This window comes from Pipistrellus kuhlii, unplaced genomic scaffold (assembly GCF_014108245.1).
Source record: "Pipistrellus kuhlii isolate mPipKuh1 unplaced genomic scaffold, mPipKuh1.p scaffold_m20_p_43, whole genome shotgun sequence".
Taxonomy (NCBI): Eukaryota; Metazoa; Chordata; class Mammalia; order Chiroptera; family Vespertilionidae; genus Pipistrellus; species Pipistrellus kuhlii.
The window spans coordinates 824,019-846,788 of record NW_023425544.1 but is presented as its reverse complement, the minus strand read 5'-3'; the positions used below and the strand labels follow the sequence as shown (position 1 = coordinate 846,788).

The 22,770-nt window shown below is 39.1% G+C and overlaps 1 protein-coding gene across 10 annotated transcripts in view; it reads left to right on the top strand.

Moving 5' to 3' along the window:
• The window catches only part of LOC118704350 (spermatid perinuclear RNA binding protein), a 144,148-nt gene that overhangs the window by 104,034 nt on the left and 17,344 nt on the right, over nucleotides 1-22,770 (top strand). For all 10 annotated transcript variants that reach the window (XM_036411887.2, XM_036411877.2, XM_036411876.2 and 7 more), the window contains 6 exons: nucleotides 4,217-4,416; nucleotides 10,376-10,534; nucleotides 14,189-14,323; nucleotides 14,500-14,640; nucleotides 17,653-17,776; nucleotides 22,093-22,137. In XM_036411887.2, the coding sequence (XP_036267780.1) occupies nucleotides 4,217-4,416; nucleotides 10,376-10,534; nucleotides 14,189-14,323; nucleotides 14,500-14,640; nucleotides 17,653-17,776; nucleotides 22,093-22,137 (804 nt within the window). The remainder of the gene's footprint in view (nucleotides 1-4,216; nucleotides 4,417-10,375; nucleotides 10,535-14,188; nucleotides 14,324-14,499; nucleotides 14,641-17,652; nucleotides 17,777-22,092; nucleotides 22,138-22,770) is intronic.

Sequence of the window (22,770 nt, the reverse complement as noted above, 5' to 3'; positions counted from 1 at the left end):
GGATGAGGGATGTCCAGGACTGCTGACTCACAACTGCTCGCTTGACTGATTGCCCTAACCACTTCTGCCTGCCAGCCTGATCACCCCCTTAGCATTCCCCTGCCAGTCTGATGAACGCCTAACTGCTCCCCTACTGGCCTGACTGCCCCTAACTGCCCTCCCCGCCCCCCCGCCATCCAGGTTGCCCCCAACTGCCCTCCCCTGCTGTCCTGGTCACCCCTAACTTCCCTCCCTTGCCAACCTGGCCACCCCTAACTGCTCTCCCCTGCCAGCCTGGTCGCCCCCAACTGTTCTACCCTGCAGGCCTATCCTTCCCAACTGCCCTTCCCTGCCAGCCATCTTGTGGTAGCCATCTTTGACCACATGGGGGCAGCCATCTTGTGTCTTAGAGTGATGGTCAATTTGCATATTACCTTTTAAAAAATATATTTTATTGATTTTTTACAGAGAGGAAGGGAGAGAGATAGAGAGTTAGAAACATCGATGAGAGAATCATCGATCAGCTGCCTCTTGCACACCCCCTACTGGGGATGTACCCACAACCAAGGTACATGCCCTTGACCAGAACTGAACACGGGACCCTTCAGTCCATAGGCTGACACTCTATCCACTGAGCCAGACCGGTTTCGGCTTTATTACCTTTTTTAAAAAATAAATCTTTGTTCATATTATTACAGTTGTTACTCTTTTTCACCCCCCCCCCCATAGCTCTCCTCCATGCAGTTCCCATCCTCAGCCCTTACCCCCTCATTGTCCTCATCCATAGATGTACAGATTTTTGTCCAGTCTCTTCCTGCACCCCCCTACACCCTTTCCTCCCCAAGAATTGTCAGCCCACTTCCTTTCTATTCCCCTGATTCTATTCTATTCACCAGTTTATTCTGTTCATCAGATTTTTTATTCACTTGATTTTTAGATTTACTTATTGATAGATATGTGTTTATTGTTCATAATTTTTATCTTTACCTTTTTCTTTTTTTTTTTTTTTATATATTTATTGATTTTTTACAGAGAGGAGGAGAGAGGGATAGAGAGCTAGAAACGTCGATGAGAGAGAAACATCAACCAGCTGCCTCTTGCACACCCCCTACCTGGTATGTGCCCGCAACCAAGGTACATGCCCTTGACCTTTCATTCCGCAGACTGATGCTCTACCGCTGAGCCAAACCGGTTTCGGCCTTCTTCCTCTTCTTAAATAATATCTTTCAGCATTTCATATAATACTGGTTTGGCGGTGATAAACTCCTTTAGCTTTTTCTTATATGTGAAACCCTTTATCTGACCTTCAATTCTGAATGATAGCTTTGCTTGGTAGAGTAATCTTAGTTGTAGGTTCTTGCTATTCATCACTTTGAATATTTCTTGCCACTCCCTTCTAGCTTGCATAGTTTCTGTTGAGAAATCAGCTGACAGTCTTATGGATGCTCCCTTGTAGGTAACTAACTGTTTTTCTCTTGCTGCTTTTTTTTTATTTTATTTTTTTATTTTATTGATTTTGTACAGAGAGGAAGGGAGAGAGATAGAGAGCCAGAAACATCGATGAGAGAGAGTCATCGATCAGCTGCCTTTTGCACACCCCCTACTGGGGATATGCCCGCAACCAAGGTACATGCCCTTGACCGGAATCGAACCCGGGACCCTTCAGTCCCCAAGCCGACGCTCTATCCATTGAGCCAAACCAGTCCCGGCTCTCTTGCTGCTTTTAATATTCTCTCTTTGTCTTTTGTTCTTGACATTTTAATTATGATGTGTCTTGGTGTAGTCCTCTTTGGATTCCTTTTGTTTGGGGTTCTGTGCACTTCTGGACTTGTAAGACTAATTCTTTCACCAGGTGGGGGAAGTTTTTGGTCATTATTTCTTCAAATATGTTTTCAGTATCTTGCTCTCTCTCTTCTTCTGGCACCTCCATAATTCGGATGTTGGTATGCTTGAAGTTGTCCCAGAGGTTTCTTACACTATCTTCATATTTTTGGATTTTATTTTTATTTTTATTTTTTTGCTTTTCTGATTGAGTGATTTTTTGCTTCTTTGTATTTTAAATCGTTGACTTGGTTCTTGCGATCCTCTAGTCTGCTATTGGATCTCTGTATGTTATTTTTTATTTCAGTCAGTGTATGCTTAATTTCTAGTTGGTCCTTTTTCATATCCTCAAGGTCTTGCTAAATTTATCTACCTTTTCTAGAAAATTCTTGAAAAATCTTATTACCGTGATTTTGAACTCTATATCCAGTCGTTTGCTTTCCTCCTTTTCTTTCATTTGTGACCTGTTTATTGTGTTTGCATTTTGGCTGCTTCCCTGAGTTGATAGAGTGCCTTTGTGTGTTAGGTATTGTGGCAAAACATCCCAACCAAGCTCCATTAATTTTTTCCGAGTGACCAAAGATGTGTGTGGCCTTGCATTGTCATGATGGAATACAACACCTTTTCGATTTGTCAATTCGGGCCGCTTTTCTTTAACTGCATTGTTTAATTTTGTTAGTTGTTCAATGTAGACATCAGAATTGATCGTTTGGTTGGGTGGTAAGAGTTCAAAGTAGACAATTCCTTTGTAATCCCACCAAACTGATAACAAAACCTTCTTTTGATGAATATCAGCTTTTGATGTTGTTTGAGTTGGTTCACCTGGCCTGCTCCACTATCTTTTCCACTTGATATTGTTGTAAACAACCCATTTTTCATCGCCAGTTATCAGTCGTTTTAAAAATGAATCATTTTCATTATGTTTTTTTAGCAAATCGCAGCTGCTAATGCGTTGCGTTAACTGTGATTCTTTCAGTTCGTGAGGAACCCATGTATCGAGTTTTTGAACATAGCCAAGTTGTTTTAAGTGATTTTCAATGCATGTATGTGATACATGAAGCTTCTCTGCAATCTCACGTGTTGTACTGTGACAGTCCGAATTGATTATTGCTTTGATTAGGGCGTCATCAACTTCAACTGGACGACCAGAGCGTTTTTCATCTTTGAGTGAAAAATCACCAGAACGAAATTTGGCAAACCAATTTTGACACTGCCGTTCTTTTAAGGCTTCGTCACCATAAACAGCACATAACTTTTTATGAGCTTGGGATACGTTTTTCCCTTTGTGGAAATAAAAAAGCAAAATATGACAAAAATGTTCCTTTTGATTTTCCATTTTTCAACGAACGCCAAACAAAAACTACAAAACAGATCAAAAAACTTTTTTTACTGATTAACAGCTGAATAGCCAACTATCAAATAACAAAATGTGTTTTACATTTGTACTACGTCTGCAAACCTAAAAATTCAACTGAAGCCATATATGTGTGAAACCCGCAATTACTTAGCTGCCGACCCAATATAGGGTCCAGTGGCTCAGCCTCACTAGTTACCTGAGGTGGACACTCTTGGTGCATCCCTTTGTGGGCTGTGTGCACAGTCTTATTGTAGTTAAGCCTTGATTGTTGTTGGTATCACTGGTAGGGATTGACCTCCAGGCCAATTGGCTGTGAGGATCAGCTGTGTCTACGCTGGGAGAACTTCTGTGCTAGAGACACCCTTATGAGACAAGACTTGAAAAAGCCTCTGTGCTCAGTTTGGATGGGGCAGAGTCTCAGGGTGGAGTAGACAGCAATGGCTTCCCATCAACCCTGCCCTAAAAGGCCCCTGGGTCTCAGTGTCCCATGGTAATTGCTACAAGCACCTCTGAGAGAAAGCCACCCTCAAATTTCACCCACTGCTAGACAGTCCACTTTCTCCCCAAATAAGTCTGGGTCCCCACAGTCTCGCCTGGAACTGGAGTTCAGAGCAGTCAGGAGCTTTGATCTCCCTCCTGATTGAGAAAGCCAGCCCCATACTCAGTTGCCCACACCCGTGCGCCTCAGTACCTCTACCTTCTGCGCAGTTCCTCTGAGTCTCAGTGTACTTTTCTCTTTCCTTCTAGTTGTAGAATTTCCACTCAGACAGCCTTCCCGTGGTTCTTGGATGATGGTCTGTTTTGTCTTTTGAAATTGTTGAAAATAGTTTTGAAATTGTTGTGTGAGGCAGCAGTTTAGGTGTTTACCTATGCTGCCATCTTGGTTTCTCTCCATATTACCTTTTTATTCTATAGTATTATATAGGATGAGATTATTTGTATGTGTTTTAAAATTTTTGTTTTAAAAATTTTGATAAATTTATAGTGATCACTAGGAACCTACAAATGCATAGATTAAGACAAAATGGCTTAATATCTGATCTCCTTTTTCTTTAACAGTTCTGGATAGTAAAGCAATAGATCTTATGAATGCGCTAATGAGGCTAAATCAGATCAGGCCTGGGCTTCAGTATAAGCTCTTATCTCAGTCTGGCCCTGTCCATGCCCCAGTCTTCACAATGTCTGTAGATGTGGATGGTACAACATACGAAGCCTCGGGACCATCCAAGAAAACAGCAAAGCTTCATGTAGCAGTGAAGGTACTGTATGTCTTAACTTACTAGTGCTTTGCTATTTGTAAATATGGTGGTTATTTTCCTATAATAAATTATCAGAACTTTTTTTTAGATTTTAATAATATAAAGAGTTTTGTGATCTCTGGTCACAAAATTCTTTTTTTGGTTGTAAAATATGCGTTGATTATACAAAACTTGAAAAAAAAACAAAGAAAAAGAAAAATATTAGTTACATATTTCTGAGACAGATGATATATATATATATATACACACACACACACACATACACATACATTTTTTATTTATCCAATTTTACCCTCTGATTTTCTTTATTTAACATGTCCTGAATGTTTTCCCCTGTGTTAAAAGCTTCATAAATAATACTTAATGCTTGTATGAGTAACATGATATTGATATAATATTTGTTTAAAAATTTCTTTATCATTGGATATTTTGCTATTTGCAGACTTTTTGTGTCATAAATTTGATCATTATCTTTGTGCCTGGTGCCCCTTCTGTATTTCAGAGGATTTCCATAGGTAATATGATACACAATTGAGCCAATTAGTCATTCATGTAGGTTTGTAGAAAATTCTTACATTTTGGAATCCCTCTAAGAGCACATTTGACTTCTTGCAAACATATATGAAAATTTCAAAGGTCATGTAGACTGAAGATAAGTTTTTCACTTAGAAGTTCTGTTATGCAGCCATCTGGCATAAGATATAATTGGTCTGTTTTCATGATCATTCCATTTCGCAATATGTATTATTAATGTAAATGTAGACATTATCCTAGAACTAAGGATACAGCAGGCAGCAAAGTCTTTATCCTCCTGGAGCTTGTATTCCGGTGTGATATGTTGGGGAGACAGATCACAGATATATAAGTGAATAAGTTACATGTCAGGTAATAATAAGAATAATGCAGAAAAGTAAGAAATAAGCTTAATAATATAAAACAATATTTATGTTCTGTCTTCTTTATAGAAAGGGTACTTCATATGATGAAATAGTATGAGTTTATGAAACAGAAGAAGAAGGCCAAGAATGAGGAACAAGGTGAAGCCAGGAATACGGCTAAAAATGCAGTTTGATAATTTAGCTATAATTTATATATGCTGAGAATGAGTCATAATTATAGACCTAGGTTCTCTGGCATCTGACACAAAAGCAGGTGAAATCTCGATCCACTGTCTATGACATAATAACTGACAGTTGATTGAGAGTCACAGTTGTTCTGGTATAAAAATCAAGTGGGCATTCTCCTTGGGTAAGTCTTTGTAAAAGGAATATCAATGATATCTTTTAAAAGGTACCTATAATGTAGAGATACAGTTTGTGGTTGTTTTGTAACAACCTTTAATACTGTATAAACTAGAGGTTTCATAGCAAATTGCAATTCAATAAAGTTAATAGAGTGATACATTTTGCAATATGACAAGATTTAGATGATATTTGTTCTCATAATAACCATTAACATTTTGGTATGTATTTTTCCAAATCCTCCCTTCCCTCTCCCCCTACAATTTCAAAATCTAAAAAGCACTAAAAATGAAAAATACTTTCCTAAGTTTGATGCAAATTCACTTGATGGAAAAACCTGACCAGAATTGATATGTGGCTATTTTTAGTCTTTATTATTCCACTTAATGTGAATATTTTATCTATTTCTTTGCCCAAACATGGTTTAGCACCTGAAATACCACTGGAGATTTAGAAAATATACGGTGTAAATATATTGGAGTAGCTTTCTAAACTCTGAAAAATTATAAATTCTCAAAATAATCTGGCCCCAAGTGTTTTAGGTAAAGAATGATGGGAACTACAAAATGTCTACTTAAAATAGGATCATATTTTCTTTGTTCATCTAACAATATATTGAGTTTTTTTTATAGTTATCATAAAGATTGTTCTCATTTTTACTGATGGCCTAATATTTCATTACCACTATTTTACAGCAATGTCACTAATCCTTTTTTAAATATACTAGTGGCCTGGTGCACAAAATTCATACACAGGGGGATGAGTGTCTTTCAGCCCAGCCTGCACCCTCTCTAATCTAGGACCCTTCGAAGGATGTCCGACTGCCAGTTTAGGCCCTCTGGCAATCTGGGACTGCTGGCTCCTAACAGCTCACCTGACTGCCTGCCTGATAGCTCCTAACCACTCTGCCTGCCAGCCTGATCACCCCCAACTGCCTCCCCTACACCAGCCTGATCTTCCCTTCCCCCTACCCCCTCCACCAGCCTGATCACCCACAACTGCTGTCCACTCTTGGCTCCTAACCGCCTCTACCTCAGCCCCGCCACCATGGCTTTGTCCAGAAGAACACCCAGAAGGTGTCCTTGAAGGTCTCCTAGTCTAATTAGCATATTACACTTTTATTAGTATAGATAGAGGCCTGGTGCACAGGTTGGGTCCACGTGGGACACCCGGATCAGGGTGGGTGTTCCCTTGGAGAGTGGGGCAGCTTGGCAAGGAGCCTGTCGTTTGCAGGCTGGCCATGCCCCCATTGGGGTGTGGGTGCCCACTGAGGACGTGTGCTGGCCTGGGAGAGGGGCTGGGGCAGTTTGCAGGCCAGCCGTGCCCCCATGGGATGGGAGTCGCCGTTGGGATGCCTGCCCAGCCTGGGTGAGGGTCTGCTAGCTATTTGCAGGCTGGCCACGCTCCTCAGTGGGGACCCTCACCCCATGGGAGCATGGCCAGCCTGGGTGAGGGACTGAGGGTTGTTTGCAGACCCCTCCCTCAGTGGCTGGCCAGGGCTACCCAAGCCTCCTGCACTCAGGCCTGCTCCATGGCCGCCGCCGACAGGCCCCTCCTTTGGTGGCCGGCCCAGGTGGGCTGGAAGCTTGGCTTCTTTTGTTGCCAGAAGTGACCCAAGCCTGCTCTGGCTGGCTCCATGGCCGCCGCCATCTTTGTCCCACTAATTTGCATACTCATTCCTAATTGGCTGGTGGGCATTGCAAAGTGATGGTCAATTTACATATTTCTCTTTTATTAGTGTACATATGCTTTCTTTTGATTACTTTACATCTTTTTGAACTAGTATTATTATCCTTTAAGATGTATCCTACATGTAGAATTACCCGGTCAAGAAGAAACCCATTTGAATGATCTACTAATTAAATATGTATTGAGATTTCTATTAATGTTGGGTATATATTTGTGAAAGTAGGTTCCACTTGATGAAAATCCTTGCATTTCTTAATAAGCTTAGTATGGTTCTGTACCTGTTAAGACAAATCACACCATAGAATCAAAAAAGAAGAAATCAGTTTCTGCCTCAAGAGCCTGGCTGCTCAACAACAGGCAGCCTACAGTGGTCAATCTTCCCTTTCCTCTTCCAGTTATTTCTTCTTAGAATCCCTCACAGATAACACCTGTAGGGACAAAAGCAGCCATATTTCATGGAAAGAATCTTATTCATTGGAAAAAAGATCAGTTAGAAGGGGACACAAAGTGAAGACTCTTTGGAGAGGTTCTTGGAGCTATCAGATCTCTATCAGATAGAAGCCATGAATGTGACTTTGTTTTGACTGGAGAGCCATGGGGTAGAATGTGTTTTTATGTGTTTTCACTCTTGGTCTCTAGTCTTTTAAGGTGTCATCTTTCTCAGTTTTAACCCCCTATCATGAGAAAAAAAAGGCATGGTTACACTAGACTTCCCAGTCACCTTATTTCCAGGACTCATCTTGTGAATTTCAGCTCATTTGATGTGTTTATTAGGTTGGATTTGTTAGTTAGACAATTGAAACCCACCTTTCTTTGGTATAGCAAATTTTTAGCCTCATGTAATTAAGGCAAATTTTTAGTCTTAATTTTCATTTCAAACAAACTGTCATTCCAGAAGTCTGAAGACTTCACTTTTTTGTTTACTTTTATAGCATATACCAGTTAATCATCTTTGAATTTTGTATTCATAGAAAATTACTTAACTTGAAAATTTTGTCAGTTGAGCTGCATTGCAAGTATTCTGTATCCCTTGGTATTATCTATTAGTTATATAAACAATTTATGAATGTATTGAAATAATTTGCTATAATAAGAGGTAAAGTAAATGAATTTGATATGTGAGAAAGGGCAGAGACGTGCTAAGTAATTTACATGAGGCTATTTTAACTACCTGTTTTAAATGGGGCGAAACTGCATGTCTTATCTAGTTTTTATTGGAATGAACAGGTCAAATTTACTTGTGACTGACTCTGGCTTTTGACTTGCAGCTTGTTAGCTAGTGTTAATTCCAGGCTAGTAACTGTTCTCTCAGGGATGTGATTTCTCAGGAAGAATATATTCATTTGCAGGACTCAGTGGATTGATGAGGTTGTAACCATATGATTTGAGTGTGTGCTCAGAGTCAAGGGCTACCTGACTACTTATAGAACTCAAGATGTTAAAAAAAAAAAAAAGGTTGGGAGATTATGGCTTTATTCCCAATTAATACAAGCAATTTATATGTGATTTCAAATGTTCAACAGAATGCCAGAATTTCCATGTGAATTGGGTAAATTAATTTCAAGTTCTCTTATAAAGAGTTCTTATGCTCTTTTTTTTGTTTTGTTTTTTTGTTTAGAGTGATACTACCTTATTTATATGGGTAATCCGTCATATAAGTTGGCATTGCTTATAAAGGCTGGGCTGCCTGGCTGATCATTTGTGTGATTATCAGAATCGTTTATTTTTTATTTATGATCTTTTTAAAGCCAACTTAATTGAGTTATTTATATGCAGGAAAGTTAATCATTTATTGATATTATGGTTTATAATCATGTAACCACCACCTCTGTCAAGATATAAAATATTTTCTCTCGCCCAAAAGTCCTCTGATGTCCCATAGTAATGGATCTCCTTTGCCACGTCTCTACTCCCTGGCATCCTCTAATCAGTTTTCAGAATAGTTTTTTTTTTTTTTTTTTTTTTGAGAGAGACACCTGCTATGTATAGCTGGGATTGTAAAGAAATATAATGTGCTTTTACAGTACAGCAACTTAAAACATTAGTCAAAAACTAAAATAAATACAGCGGGATCTTTAGGAACCTCTCTATTTTCTGATATAAACCTATAAATTAGTAACAGACAGTCCAATATAAACCTGTTTAAAAGAGGCTTATACAAGTCCTGGTGAACGTATTTCTCTTGTAAACTGAAAAGCAGTGTCATCTGGAAGGAGGTTTTAAAAGGCGTGTGTGTGTGTGTGTGTGTGTGTGTGTGTGTGTGTGTACGCAAACACATAGGGCTCTGAAAACCTTATTTTATGAAAGATAAGAAATTCCAAGCTTGACTGGAACTATAGAAGAATGAACATTGAAGGAAGCCAAGCCATAACCAGTTCTTGTGAGGAAGGGAAACCTGAAATTTTCCTGGTTCACTTCTTACAGAGACTAAACCTATAGACTGAGGTCTCAGGTCTGACTTATGGTTTTAGTTAAAAGCAAAGAGGCCAATAGGAGAAAGCTTCAGATGTTATTTTGTAATTGCCTGGAAAATTGATTTCAAGGTAAACAAAGCTTCTTGATGGCCTTTTTGTGCTAATTTCTCCTACTGGGTCGAATCATAGAATTTAGAGTCTTCCAGGCTTGTATTGGAAAATTGAGGACCAGAGGGGAAATACAGGATTAGACCCTCCTGTCTTTTCCTTTCTAGTCCAATGTACAGTTTTACTTCTCTCCTCACCTCATTGGTTGAACTTGGCTATTTTCTCTTATCTCTTACCTCTAAATTAAATGAGCAACCTCAGGTTTTCATTTCCATCATCCTTTATTTAAATCTAATTACTCTATGGAGGCTTTTTTCATTTTTATGGTGATATCCTGGTGGGTGAAACCAAGGATTTGTATACACATATAGTACTATCTTGCTCTTCCTACAAGGTAGATAATAGATTCAAATGTTGTGGATTTGAAACTGTTGTCTTTAATATTTCATCTATTATTTGTGGTTCCTGTTGTTTGAATAACACTGAATCTTAATGTAATTTGTACAGGTATTGCAGGCAATGGGATACCCAACAGGGTTTGATGCAGATATTGAATGTATGAGTTCCGATGAAAAATCAGATAATGAAAGCAAAAATGAAACAGTGTCTTCAAATTCAAGCAATAATACTGGAAATTCTACAACTGAAACCTCCAGTACCTTAGAGGTATATTTATACATTATTTTCCTTAGAAAAAAAAAATTCATTTTAGAAAACTTGAGAGCTATGGAAAAATATAAATAAAAATCAAAAGTATATATAAATGGATATATTCCAAAGGCAAGTATTATTAATATTTTGGTTTATTTTCATCCAGCCTTTTTTTTTTAATAATTTTTATTTTCATTTTAATTCTCACTTGGTATTTTTTCTTTTCTTTTTAAGTGTGGAGGGAGGAGGGAGAGACAGAAAGAGAAACATCAATGTGAGAGAGAAATATTGATATGAGACAGACAAATGAATTGGTTGCCTATCACACGCATCCCAGCTGGGCAGGGCATTTAACCTGCAACCCAGGTAGATGCCCTTGCCCAGGAATTGAACCCTCAACCCTTTGCTGCACAGGCTGGCACTAATCATTGAGTAACACTGGCCATGGCTCTGTAAGTATTTTTGTGAGGGTATTTTTATACAGTTTTACATCTTGTTTTTCCCTCTTAATTCTTAAAGTATTTGTAAAAGGCCCTGGCTGGTTTTGCTCAGATGGTGGTAGCATTGTCCCGTGCATCAAAGCTTACTGGTTGGATCCTGGTCAGGCAGAGTCTGAGTTGCAGGTTCCATCCCCCATGGGGGCACATACAGGAAACAGCCATTAGATGTTTCTCTCATACAATCATGTTTCTTTCTCTCTCTCCTTTCCTCTCTCTCTCTGGGGGAAAAAAAAAAAAAAAAAAAAAAAAAAATCAGTAAAAACATATCCTCAGGTGAGGATTTAAAAAAAAAAATCTGTACATGTATTGTGTACTGTACAACATGTTTAACTAGTATTTCCCTTTTGCTGCATTTTACAAGTATATTAACAATAACTGTAGAGCAAAGAAACAGAAGATCTAGTGGAAGAAATTTAGGATTATTTGAAGTTGTGCTAAGCTGAGAGCAGTGGGTCATCATTGAGTTGGATTCACTCTGAGAAAGACATATAGCTTGACCTACTATGTTCCTCAGACTCTGGGAAAGTCCTGGCCTATGAGCTTATGACCACAGACACCAGAATGGGACAGAATCCAAGCAATATATTCACAGCATATTTGGGAATTCATAAGGAAAATTGGCTTTCAAATAACAGCAATAGCTTACATTATCATTTAAAATTGGTCATTTCTATGACTGCGTATTTATTAAGGAGTACCTACTTACTACAGTTGCTGAAGAAATGTGTCCAGAGCCTCAAGATGCCCTCGGGTTAGAAGATCAAAAGACATGTTTATAACTAATTACACTGTACTATGATAAAGCTCTGTGATTGCAAAATGAATATAATATAAAATCTCCAAATAGGAAATGATTAAAACTTACACATGTGAAATAAAGGGAGTAAAATGTGAGCTAGGTTTTAGATAATGTGTAGGGCTTTTTAGGGAAGAGATAGAAGGCATTCTAGGTCAGAGGACTACTAGTAGGTATAAAGGAGTTGTGAAAGGAAATGTTTAGAATTACCAGGTGGGCCAGTGAGGAGGGGCCTGATGGGGACTAAAGCCTGTAAAAAACCATGCCTGACTTTCTGTGTGTTGTGGAGGACAGTAAACATGGGACCTGGCTTCTGAGAGGACCAGTCAGTCATTCACAAGTGGTAGTCATAGGCAGAGCAAGATGGGTTTTTTGTTTTTTGTTTTTTAATATATTTCATTGATTTTTTATGGAGAGTAAGGGAGAGGAATAGAATGTTAGAAACATCGATGAGAGAGAAACATCAAGTTGCTGCCTCCTGCACACTGCCTACTGGGGATGTGCCCACAACCAAGGTACATGCCCTTGACTGGAATTGAACTAGGACCCTTCAGTCTTCAGGCTGATACTCTCTCCACTGGCCAAACCTGTTAGGGCCAGAGCAAGATGTTTTGCTGGCAGTCTTAGAAATTGTAAGGAGAGAAAGAGGTCATTAATTATGAGGCTCAGACCTTTAAGTTTGGAGGGAATTGGGAAGGAAGAGGGCAGTGTGGCTGCACTAATGGCAGTCACGAGTGTATGGAGCTTTTGGTAGTGAATACATCACTGCTTTGTTTCTGGATGATGTAATAATGGGGGGCGACACAAAGCCCTATTCTTCGTTGAAGTAGGAGTAACTGATTAGAATGCAAATATTTTTATATCTTGACTTGTTTTTATAAAAGTGATTTCAGATTTGGGAAGCAGAGAGAGATTACCATAGACTAGTTTTAAAAAAGGATTACCTTTTAAAGCTGAAGACTGGAAATGTGGATTATAAAAGCTCTTCAAAAAGTCATATTTATTTCAAAAGGCCAGAAATGTTTATTGAGCTTGTCTTTAAAAAGAGTTCAATGTTTCACTTCTACAGCATCAACCACTTACCAAATCAGCGAGAATCTTGCTGACCATTAGGTTTATATACATAATAATTCTTTTGGGCATTCATTTCTTTTCCAGCATTTCTTGAGCAGTTACTGTGGTGGAATTATAGACATGATCTCTAACCTTAAAAAGTCCTCAATCTTTGGGTCTTCCTCAAAATCATAACTGTATTTTGCGGTTTGTTTTACTTTTGGTGCTAACTTCTCCATTTGAGCCTTCACACTCTTATGAGAATTACTTTTCTTCCCATGACTCTTACCTTTTTTTAAAGTCAGTTTTTTCTATCACTCCTAGAGTAAATTTTTACAGCCTACATCTAATTATGAACTTTCCCGATGAAAGTCTTTCAGTCTTTCCATTATCCATGATACAGGCAAAGCCCGCGGCCTGATACACAGTGATTATGATCTGGCTCCAGAAGAGGTGTTTTCAGTGTGAGGTTCTGCATTATTCTTCTCACCCCTTCATTCAGCTCAACTGAACCTCCTGCCGTTTCTTCTGTCCAGAATGCCCTTCTCTGATTCCTCCTTAGGATGGTCTGGCACTTAGCTCCCTTTTATGGGTGGGTTCACATTGTCACTTCCAGGGAAATTATCCTGATGGCCCTAGAAAGTGAGTCCTTCTATTGTGTTTCCTGAACTTACATCTGTTCTGTAATATACATTGTTTTACAGCGATTATATCTGTCCCTCCCACTGCACTATAGCTCCTTGGGGACAGGGGAATGACAACTTTTATTGTTATTTTAAAATTTCAGAATCCATCGTTTATAGCCCACTGTTTTGTTTGTTTTGTTTTACCTTAGGTGCCCTTAAATCTCTTTAGAGATACTGCAAGGTTGAATGGGCATTTTTTTCCAACCTCCTAAATTGAGTTATTTTTTCCTAATCCTAATGAAAAAAATACAGTGAACACTCATTTGAATCTCAACAGTTGTATCTATTTTGTTAGTCCTTTAGATTATTATTCTTAGACCACGAACACCACAACCACAAATCAGACCCGAGAGCACCATGTAATGGCAGGACTACATTCCTCTTGAATACTAATCTATTGGGACAGCCCTGCTTCAAAGGCAGGGTGCTCAGATGACTGGCTGGCTGCCTGGGACATTTATTCCTTTTCGTACCTTTATAGATACTTTGTCATTTGTCTATGGAGGTGCTCATGCACTAGCTCCTGAATGCTTTAAAATACAATTTTGAGCCTCTTTTTCAACAGAGACAAAGTATAGTTGTATAATAAGAAATTTCATACTTTGAAATCTTGCTTGCTTGTACTTCCTTTTAGGTAAGAACTCAGGGCCCTATCCTCACAGCAAGTGGCAAAAATCCTGTAATGGAGCTCAATGAAAAAAGAAGAGGCCTGAAGTATGAACTCATCTCAGAGACTGGTGGAAGCCATGACAAGCGCTTTGTGATGGAGGTGTGTACCTAGATGCAAGCCAACCTGTTTTGCCCTCAGATATCAATAAATTGTAGTCTGAGTCTATTCTTGCGGCACTATTTGACTTTTGGTGTTTTCTGTGTTATGATCTATTTAAATTGAACTACATAGAGGAATTGCATGGGCTAACTGCGAAGTGTCGTTCTTGATTTTAGGTAGAAGTAGACGGACAGAAATTCAGAGGTGCAGGTCCAAATAAGAAAGTGGCAAAGGCGAGTGCAGCATTAGCTGCCCTGGAGAAGCTGTTTTCTGGACCCAATGCAGCAAATAATAAGAAAAAGAAGATTATCCCTCAGGTATGAGTTGAGCATTAATAACTTTGAAAAATATTACCAGAATTAAGTTTCCTTTTCTGTTTTTGTGCCACATTAGCTTTTTAAAAACTATTTGTGTTTCTTGGATTTAGTAATCTTTTCTTTGGGTTAGGTCCATGGTGGGCAACTGTGGCTCGCAAGCCACATGCAGCTCTTTGGCCGCTTGAGTGTGGCTCTTCCACAAAATACCATGGCCTGGGCAAGTCTATTTTGAAGAAGTGGCGTTAGAAGAAGTTTAAGTTTAAAAAATTTGGCTCTCAAAAGAAATTTCAATTGTTGTACTGTTGATATTTGGCTCTGTTGACCGACCACTGGGTTAGGTCGTTAATAATATAAATGTGTCAGTGGGTCCCTGTTCTGTGGTTGCCCTAGGCAAATTATATATTGAAAAGAGAATGTTAGCATTATTTAGGGGCTTCAGGGCTCTCTTGATGAGGTGCAGTGTTGAGGGATTTGGACTTCCATGAGATGTTAGCATTTGTCTGGTGTAGGGAAGCTGCCAAGATAACTTGGGCTTACTTTCACCGGTCTGCAGATGCTCTTCCATTTCCTCCAGTTTTGAATTTTTGCAGCATTTATTTTGGGCTTTCTGTTGGAGATGGCGTAGTAGAACTTGACCCTGTGTTGCTTCTTCTGTTGATTGGGAATGTCAGTGCTGCAAAGGCCTGGATTTAACCAAGGTATTTGGAAAAGATGGCCTCCTAATTCCATGCTTTTGGATAACAGTTTCTTCTGATCATTTTTTTAATGCATTAAGAAATATTTTCTAGACATAACATGTAGATGGTTGTGAGGGGAAAAGATACAGAAATAAATATGGCATAGTCTCTCCTTCATGGAGGGTACTGTGCAATAATATCTGAATATATTATGTGATAGGAAAAAAGCAATTAAAACACTTATATTAATAGAAGGAAACTTGGGTTATTTAAGATTGTGTGTTAAACAGTTTCTTTTACATATGCTAGGTCTATTATAGGAGGGTAGAATTGATCTCATTTTATTGATGAGTAAACAGGATACCAAGAAATTAAGATACTGTGTGTAGCAACATATCTTAAAAACTTGTTTTGTGTACAACTTCTTTTATTTACTATAATAAATTGCTTAAATCTTAGGATTCAAAATATAAACAAGTAAAACTAACTTATACTGAGATTAAATAAAAATAAAGTTTAAATTGCAGAGGAAGACATGTAGAGAGAATATGAATTTTCTTTTCCTAAATCTTCTAGAATATGTTTTAAATTTGGAGAAAGATAATTGTTACCTTGTCTATTTTGGTGTCATTTTCCTATGACTTACATCTTGTAATTGCCCAGTTCATTTTTGTGTTTAAAAGCCTACTTGTAGAGACTTTTAAGGTAACTTTAGTTCTAGTAGAAATGAGCTTAATTTGTGTGAGGTCACTCTGCTATTGCCAGATTGTTGCTTCCTGACTACTTTTGAATAAGCTGTGTTAAAAAAAAAAAAAAAAAAAAGTTTGCTTGAAGTTCACTCATTTTTAGAGGTTTTCCATCCTAGAAGCTATAAACCTCCTGTGTTCAATGTGTTTGACAGCCAAGAAGCAGTCTGTTTTGGATGTGTGGGGTGATGTGTTTTTTTTTTCAGCCAAAAAGAAAAAGTTCTCTGTGCATGATATATTAAACCTTGAAACTGCCTCTGCCCAGTTATATTAGCAGTAGAGGCTGACCTAAGAGGAGCAGAGGATGATGGTATTTCCATGTGAGATAAATGTTGTGTGCTCTGAGATACTGTTGGCTTTATCATACAGTGAGCTTTGAGGCTCTGCCCTCTCCCCCCTTCCTTGTTTGTAGTAGGGTATATTAGTAGTTTCTAGCTTGAGTTTTTGTTGCATTATTTCACTACAAAATAAGTATAGTATTTAACTTAAATCTAGATATCCTTGATTTTTTAAAAAAAATTTAGTCTTGGAATGGGATGTTTTAGCAGCCCTGTGTGCTGTGACTGCTTGATTTAGTCAACTTTTCAGGGTTTTATATCTTAATTCGAAACTGTTGTTTGTACTCTGAAGTAAGGAGAGCAAAATGGGTATTATTTTACAATTACTGTGGCAACTCCCCTAGAGAGAGATTATGGAACTTTACCAGATTCTAAGACATTTTATTTATTTATTTTTTTAAATATATTTTATTGATTTTGTACAGAGAGGAAGGGAGAGAGATAAAGAGCTAGAAACATCGATGAGAGAGAGTCATCCATCAGCTGCCTCTTGCACACCCCCCACTGGGGATATGCCCGCAACCAAGGTACATGCCCTTGACCGGAATCGAACCCGGGACCCTTCAGTCCACAGGCCAATGCTCTATCCACTGAGCCAAATCGGTTTTGGCAGATTCTAAGACATTTTAGAGCAAGGAAGGATTTTAGAGTTGGTATGTATGTATGTATGCATATATGCATGCATTATTTATTTAATGATTGGTGCGTACATGCATACACCCACAACAGAAGAGACAGGCTCAAGGAAATCATATGACCTTCCTGAGGTATTAGTAACTTAGAGCAGAAACTGGCATCCACATCTTTTGTCTTCCTGTCATAGTCCTTTTTTACAAAACCTCCATTCCGGTTTGCAGCTTGTTCTAGGTGATTTGTTGTTGTGTTTTTTATGTCTATCCGGAGAAGTCAGTGAATTTCGATCAAGTGTCTATAATTACTCTAGTCTGGCCTCAGCTGAATTTGGATGTAATTTGATACTGAAATTTGTATGTAGAAAATGAACTCTTTTTGGGTAGCCCTCAAGTAAAAAGAAGTTATTTGCATATTCTTATGTACTTAGCATATTACCTAGAATAAGTCTGTAAGGTAGGTGTCATTTTCATTCTACAGATGATAAAGTGAAGGCTTAAGGTCATAGGCGATACACTGACTGTCATATATAGGCTCAAGTTTCTCAGAGGGTATACATTATTAAGAGATAGTAGGATAATAGTTTTTATCTCAGTAATAACAATGCGTTATTTTTAACAGGCAAAGGGCATTGTGAATACAGCAGTGTCTGCAGCAGTCCAGGCTGTTCGGGGCAGAGGAAGAGGGACTCTAACAAGAGGAGCTTTCGTTGGGGCTGCAGCTGCTCCTGGCTACATAGCTCCAGGTACAGTACCATCCGTAGATCTGCCTCCTTTTTCGGGCCAAAGAGGAATGGCATCTCTTAATTTTCTAGGATTATACATGGTCTCTGGAAATACAATATGGGTGCAGGATGGATGTGTACAGAAATTGGAAGGAGAATCTACAGAATGTCACAGGTTTTCTCACGGAATCTGCCGAGTGACTAGAGTAGGGGTGTCGAACTCAATCAGAGAAGGGGCCAAAATCTAAAATCCAGCCTAAATCGTGGGCCGAATGGTTTACTGAACAGTCATAAACTGTCATTGTGATGGAAACGCAGCGGAGTGCAGTAATGACAGCGCGGTGCGGGCCACATTGCAAGGCCTGGTGGGACGGATTTGTCCCGCGGGCCTTGTGTTTGACACATGTGGACTAGAGGCTTCCTGGAGGGAAGTGGCAGATGAGCAGTGTTGCACATAGTTGAAGGGATGTTTTGTTGACAGTGAGGAAGCTAAAAGATGTAGCACAGACTGAGGAGCAGAGTGCATTCAATGGGATACAGAAGACAGAAAAATAGCTGCTAAGAGATTAATTGAAGTGAAGCCTGGGCACTATTAGCATTTCCTTAACTCAATGTTTGGGAACCATCACAGACTAAAGAAACACAAAAAGAGAAAAAGGGGAACTTACCCAGAGCTTACTATATATCAGATACTTTAAAAAAAAATTTTTTTATTGATTGATTTTAGAGACAGAAAGGAAGGGGGATGGAGAAAAACATTAATTTGTTGTTCCACTTATTTATGCATTCATTGGTTGATTCTTGTGTGTGCCCTGAATGGGGATCGAACTCGCAACCGTGGTTTACGCTCTAATCAACTAAGCTACCCAACCAGGGCTCCAGATACTTTCATATAAGGGGTTTCACCTAGTTGTTTCTAATCTTCGCATGTTTCCTCACATGGAAATTATTTCCATTTTCCAGATGAGGAAAGTAGATTCAGGGAGATAAGGTGAAGCAAAGAGTTGAATATAGATGTTTGTAATTCCAAGGTTTCTCTTTCCCATTTTACCACATGGCTTGAGAGAGAGGATAAAAGTGCCATCTCCTTGCCTGTTCTAAACCATATGTCATTTTAATGGTAGATACACATGTTCCTTTAAAATCAAGTTCTCTGCAATATTGAAAGTATGGAACTTTTAACTTGACACGTAAACTGCTTGTAGTTGTTGCTCAAGATGAAATTGTCATAAATATAGGGTTTTTTTATGCAGTCATTTTTTAAGTTTGCATAGATGGTGGTTTTTTCTGAAGAAAGAATTGGAATAGATTATTTGGGAAGATGTATGGATAATTGAATTTGGCAATTCTACCTTCTAGAAGTTGATCCCAGTAGGGGCATAGCTCAGATATTTGTCATATACACAATAGTTCAGTTACTCTAAAAGTGAGGCATAACTAATCAAATAGTCACTGTTATAGACAGATGATTCGATGACAGAGAAAGGCATGATGCTATAAGAGGATGTAATAGAAAACTGCTCTAGTCTATTGGGTCCCTGAAGGCTTCCTGGAAGAAGTAACACTTGAACTGAGCTTTGAAGAATGAGGAGGAGTTAACTTGGGGAGGAGTGTGAGGTGGAAGTTTCACACAGAAGAAAGCATGTGCAGAGACCTTGTGGTCCTGGTGGTAGGGAACTTGGCTCAGTTGAAGGTTTGGAAGGTCAGGATATAATGTGGAGATTCTTGGGGTGGGGAGTGAGTTGAGCTAAGGCTGGATGCTCAGGCCCAGCCCTGGACACCGTGGTTTGGAATCTGTTCTTAGAATCCTAAGTGCAGTGGTGTGTCGTGAAGGATTCTAAGAAGTGAAATGACAAGATCAGATTTTCTTTTTCCAGGTCATTCTATTGTGTGAAGAATATTGTAGGAACAGAAGTGGGCATGACAAGACAAGTTAAGGTTTTTATAAACTAGTAGCCCAGGCAAGAAACAATGGGAATGTCTCTAGTGTGTATAAGGAAGTAAATGGGTGGCAGGAAGTGAATAGGTTGATGGATTCATGGATTTAAAATGAAGAATGAAAAAGAATGAATTTCCAGGATATCTCCTAGGATTTTAAGCTGAAGGAATTAGACTGGATAATTGTGCCATTCAAGGAGACGGAGAACACTGAAAAATGCATGTTAGGGACATGGGAGAAAGGATAGTCATAGTTTGGTACAATCTGTACAAATTAAGACATTCTTCTGTGCATCTCGCTATTTCAACTGAAATTTTTGCCTTATTGCATTGTTGAAAGGAAGCAACTTTCACTTCACAACAATAGGCAAGTTATTGAGATTAGCTTTCTTGCCTTTGGTTACATGTTCCATTGGGACTCGATCCATTTGTGTCTATGGTTGCTTAGTCTTGAACATTTGCCTCCTGTTTGAGCAGTAAGCAGCCATCGTCTGTCTAGTGGCAATAATCTGCTGTTGCCAGGTGTGTCTGCTCTGTAGCAGCTTGTCATCACATTGACCTCTGTGAAAGGCCAGTCTCCTGAAGTTTTTAAAAATGAAGTTCTCTTAGCCTAGAGAAAACTCAAATGAGGCTGGTTTAAGTATGAATGGGTGATATGCCATTTGTGGAGTACATGCTGCGCAGCAGGGACTGTAGTTAGTATTTTTACGTATATTATTTAATTACATTTCACTGCCAACTCAATTACTGAAGTAGACTATGATGTTCAGAGAGGTTAAATAACAGGTACAATTCAAAGTCACCTTGCTAGTGAGAGTTGAAATCAGGATTAGAGCCCCAATGGTTTGCTCAGTGGCCAGCTTAGCAATATATCCTCATTTCTCTCTAAGGAGGTCTTGGTAAAATCCTTGAAACTATAGTCTTAGCCAAACAGCTGCCTTTTCCTGGATTTCATGCACAACGCACTTTTTAAAGCATTAATTTCTCTTTTGACCTCTGATATTGTTCCTACTGCTTATTATTATGTCCACTTAAAATAACGATTGAGCATCAGAGATTAAGATTGAGACTGTGTTGTACTATCCCTAGTTTTATATGACTGAAGTATAGACTAAAAAGTGAAAAAAAATGTATCTATCAGGAAATGTTTCAATTAGTCCCTAAAAGCAGTTTAGTACTTGTTCAGTGCACATTTGAGTGTTTTGTCTCAAACAGAAGATTTGGCACTGGTTATTCAAAGAAGACCAAGACTTCATGTCTGCCCTAGTGAATGCTTGGGGTCTGGTGGGAGGAGGAACAGACATTGAGTAAACACCATGCAGTGCGGTGCAAGCTGTAACCTGAGTGGGAAAGGAGTGGGAGACTTCACAGAGGAGGTGATGTTTGGTCCTCATCTAAATGACGAGTTGCAGCTGGTCATTAGCGGAGCAGAGAGAGGGGTTGTAATGTAAAAGTGCTTGCTTTGTTGTGAGTAAATTGTGAAGGGCATGTACATTCCATGCCCTTGTCCTATTTTAGAAACAATTTTTTCCTAGAAACTTTCCCAAGTGATTTAGTATTTATATTTTTTAAAGTTGTTTTACTGAAAAATTAGATTGTAGCTTCTGTTTCTAATCCCTACAACACTAAAAAGTAGCTTGGAATGTTTTCCATTTTAAAGATGAGAAAACGGCAACTAAGAATTATATGTCTAAGAACATATAAGAAACTTGTGCCAGAACTAACTGGTTCAAAATCTTCTGTATTCTTTGTATTTGTTTTTATTGACAATATGAGCCTTTTCTCATAGGCACCAGATGTTAATGTCAGTTGCACCACTATTTACTGAGAGACCCTATACTGGGGCCAGGAATTCAGAGAGCAGCAAGATACGGACTTTGCCATCAAGCCCACACAGCCTGACCTGTGTGCCCTCCTTAATGGCAGTTGAGGCTCCAGCCTGCTCTGTCACTTGCTTTCTGGAAAGAGACTTGAAGAGGTCTGTTTTCCAGCTCTGAGAAATTGGTCACTTGAGTAGTTCTGAGTATTCCTTTGTTCAACATACTATATTTAGCCAGTGGTTACTACATTCTGCTAGATTCAGGCGATGCAGTGTCTGTCTCTCCCTTGGGAAACACAGACAACGAGTTGACAATTGTAGTAGCATGGTAAGCATAGCGAGGTGGAGACCAGCTGTTCTGGAGGGTCAGGGGAGCCTGTGGACCACATAGAAAGTTTCCACTCTCAGCAGGCCTGAAGGGATCGGTAGACTAGAGCCTGTCTGAGAATGGTCCTCATCCACCCAGCATCTGGATGAAGTCCTCAGAGCCCACAAAGCTGGACCCAGTGGTACTTGTGAATTGGACCGGTACCAGCTGCCCTTTGTCCTGGACTGATCTGCTCTCTCTTCTTTGCACCAGGCTATGGAACACCATATGGCTACAGCACAGCTGCCCCTGCCTATGGTATGTACACCATCTTACTGGTTTCTCCTATTAGCGACTCTGTCACAGCAATCCCAAGCACAGTTTGTATCTAGGGTTTCTTTCAATGAATTGGAGGATCTCAGACCTATTCATTCTAGTGACCCAACTTAAATTCCCTTTGAAAATGCCACAACCTTGTGGTTCTGGGTTTGGTTGGAGTTGCTCTTCTCTCGCTTTGCCTGATTGAAGGACTGCTTGTTTCTAATTGCCTGTTTCTGACCATACTGAAATTAAGTATTTTAAGTAGTTCTTACAGCCAACTTATACTCCATTCAAAGGCTACTGAAGGGCCATATGCAGTTTCTAGCTTGGCTGCCTGCCAGTTATGTAGCTATACTTAAGTTTCTGGTTGGAAACTGAACTGTGGGTGATTGAAGTTAGGGATAAGAACTGCTCACTTCAAATTTGTAGCCATCACCTCTTTCCAAACCTGCTTTAGAGGTGGAGTCAACAGGTCCTAGAGAGGTGATGGGCGTCACCAGCAGTGTTACTTATGTGTTTGCTGCAGAATGTCTGTAGTACAAGTCAGAAAATCCCAGAGTGTCCCCTCTCCCTCCAAAAATAAAAAGTAAAAGCAAATGCAGAAGTGAACCTCAGTGGCCCTTTGGATAA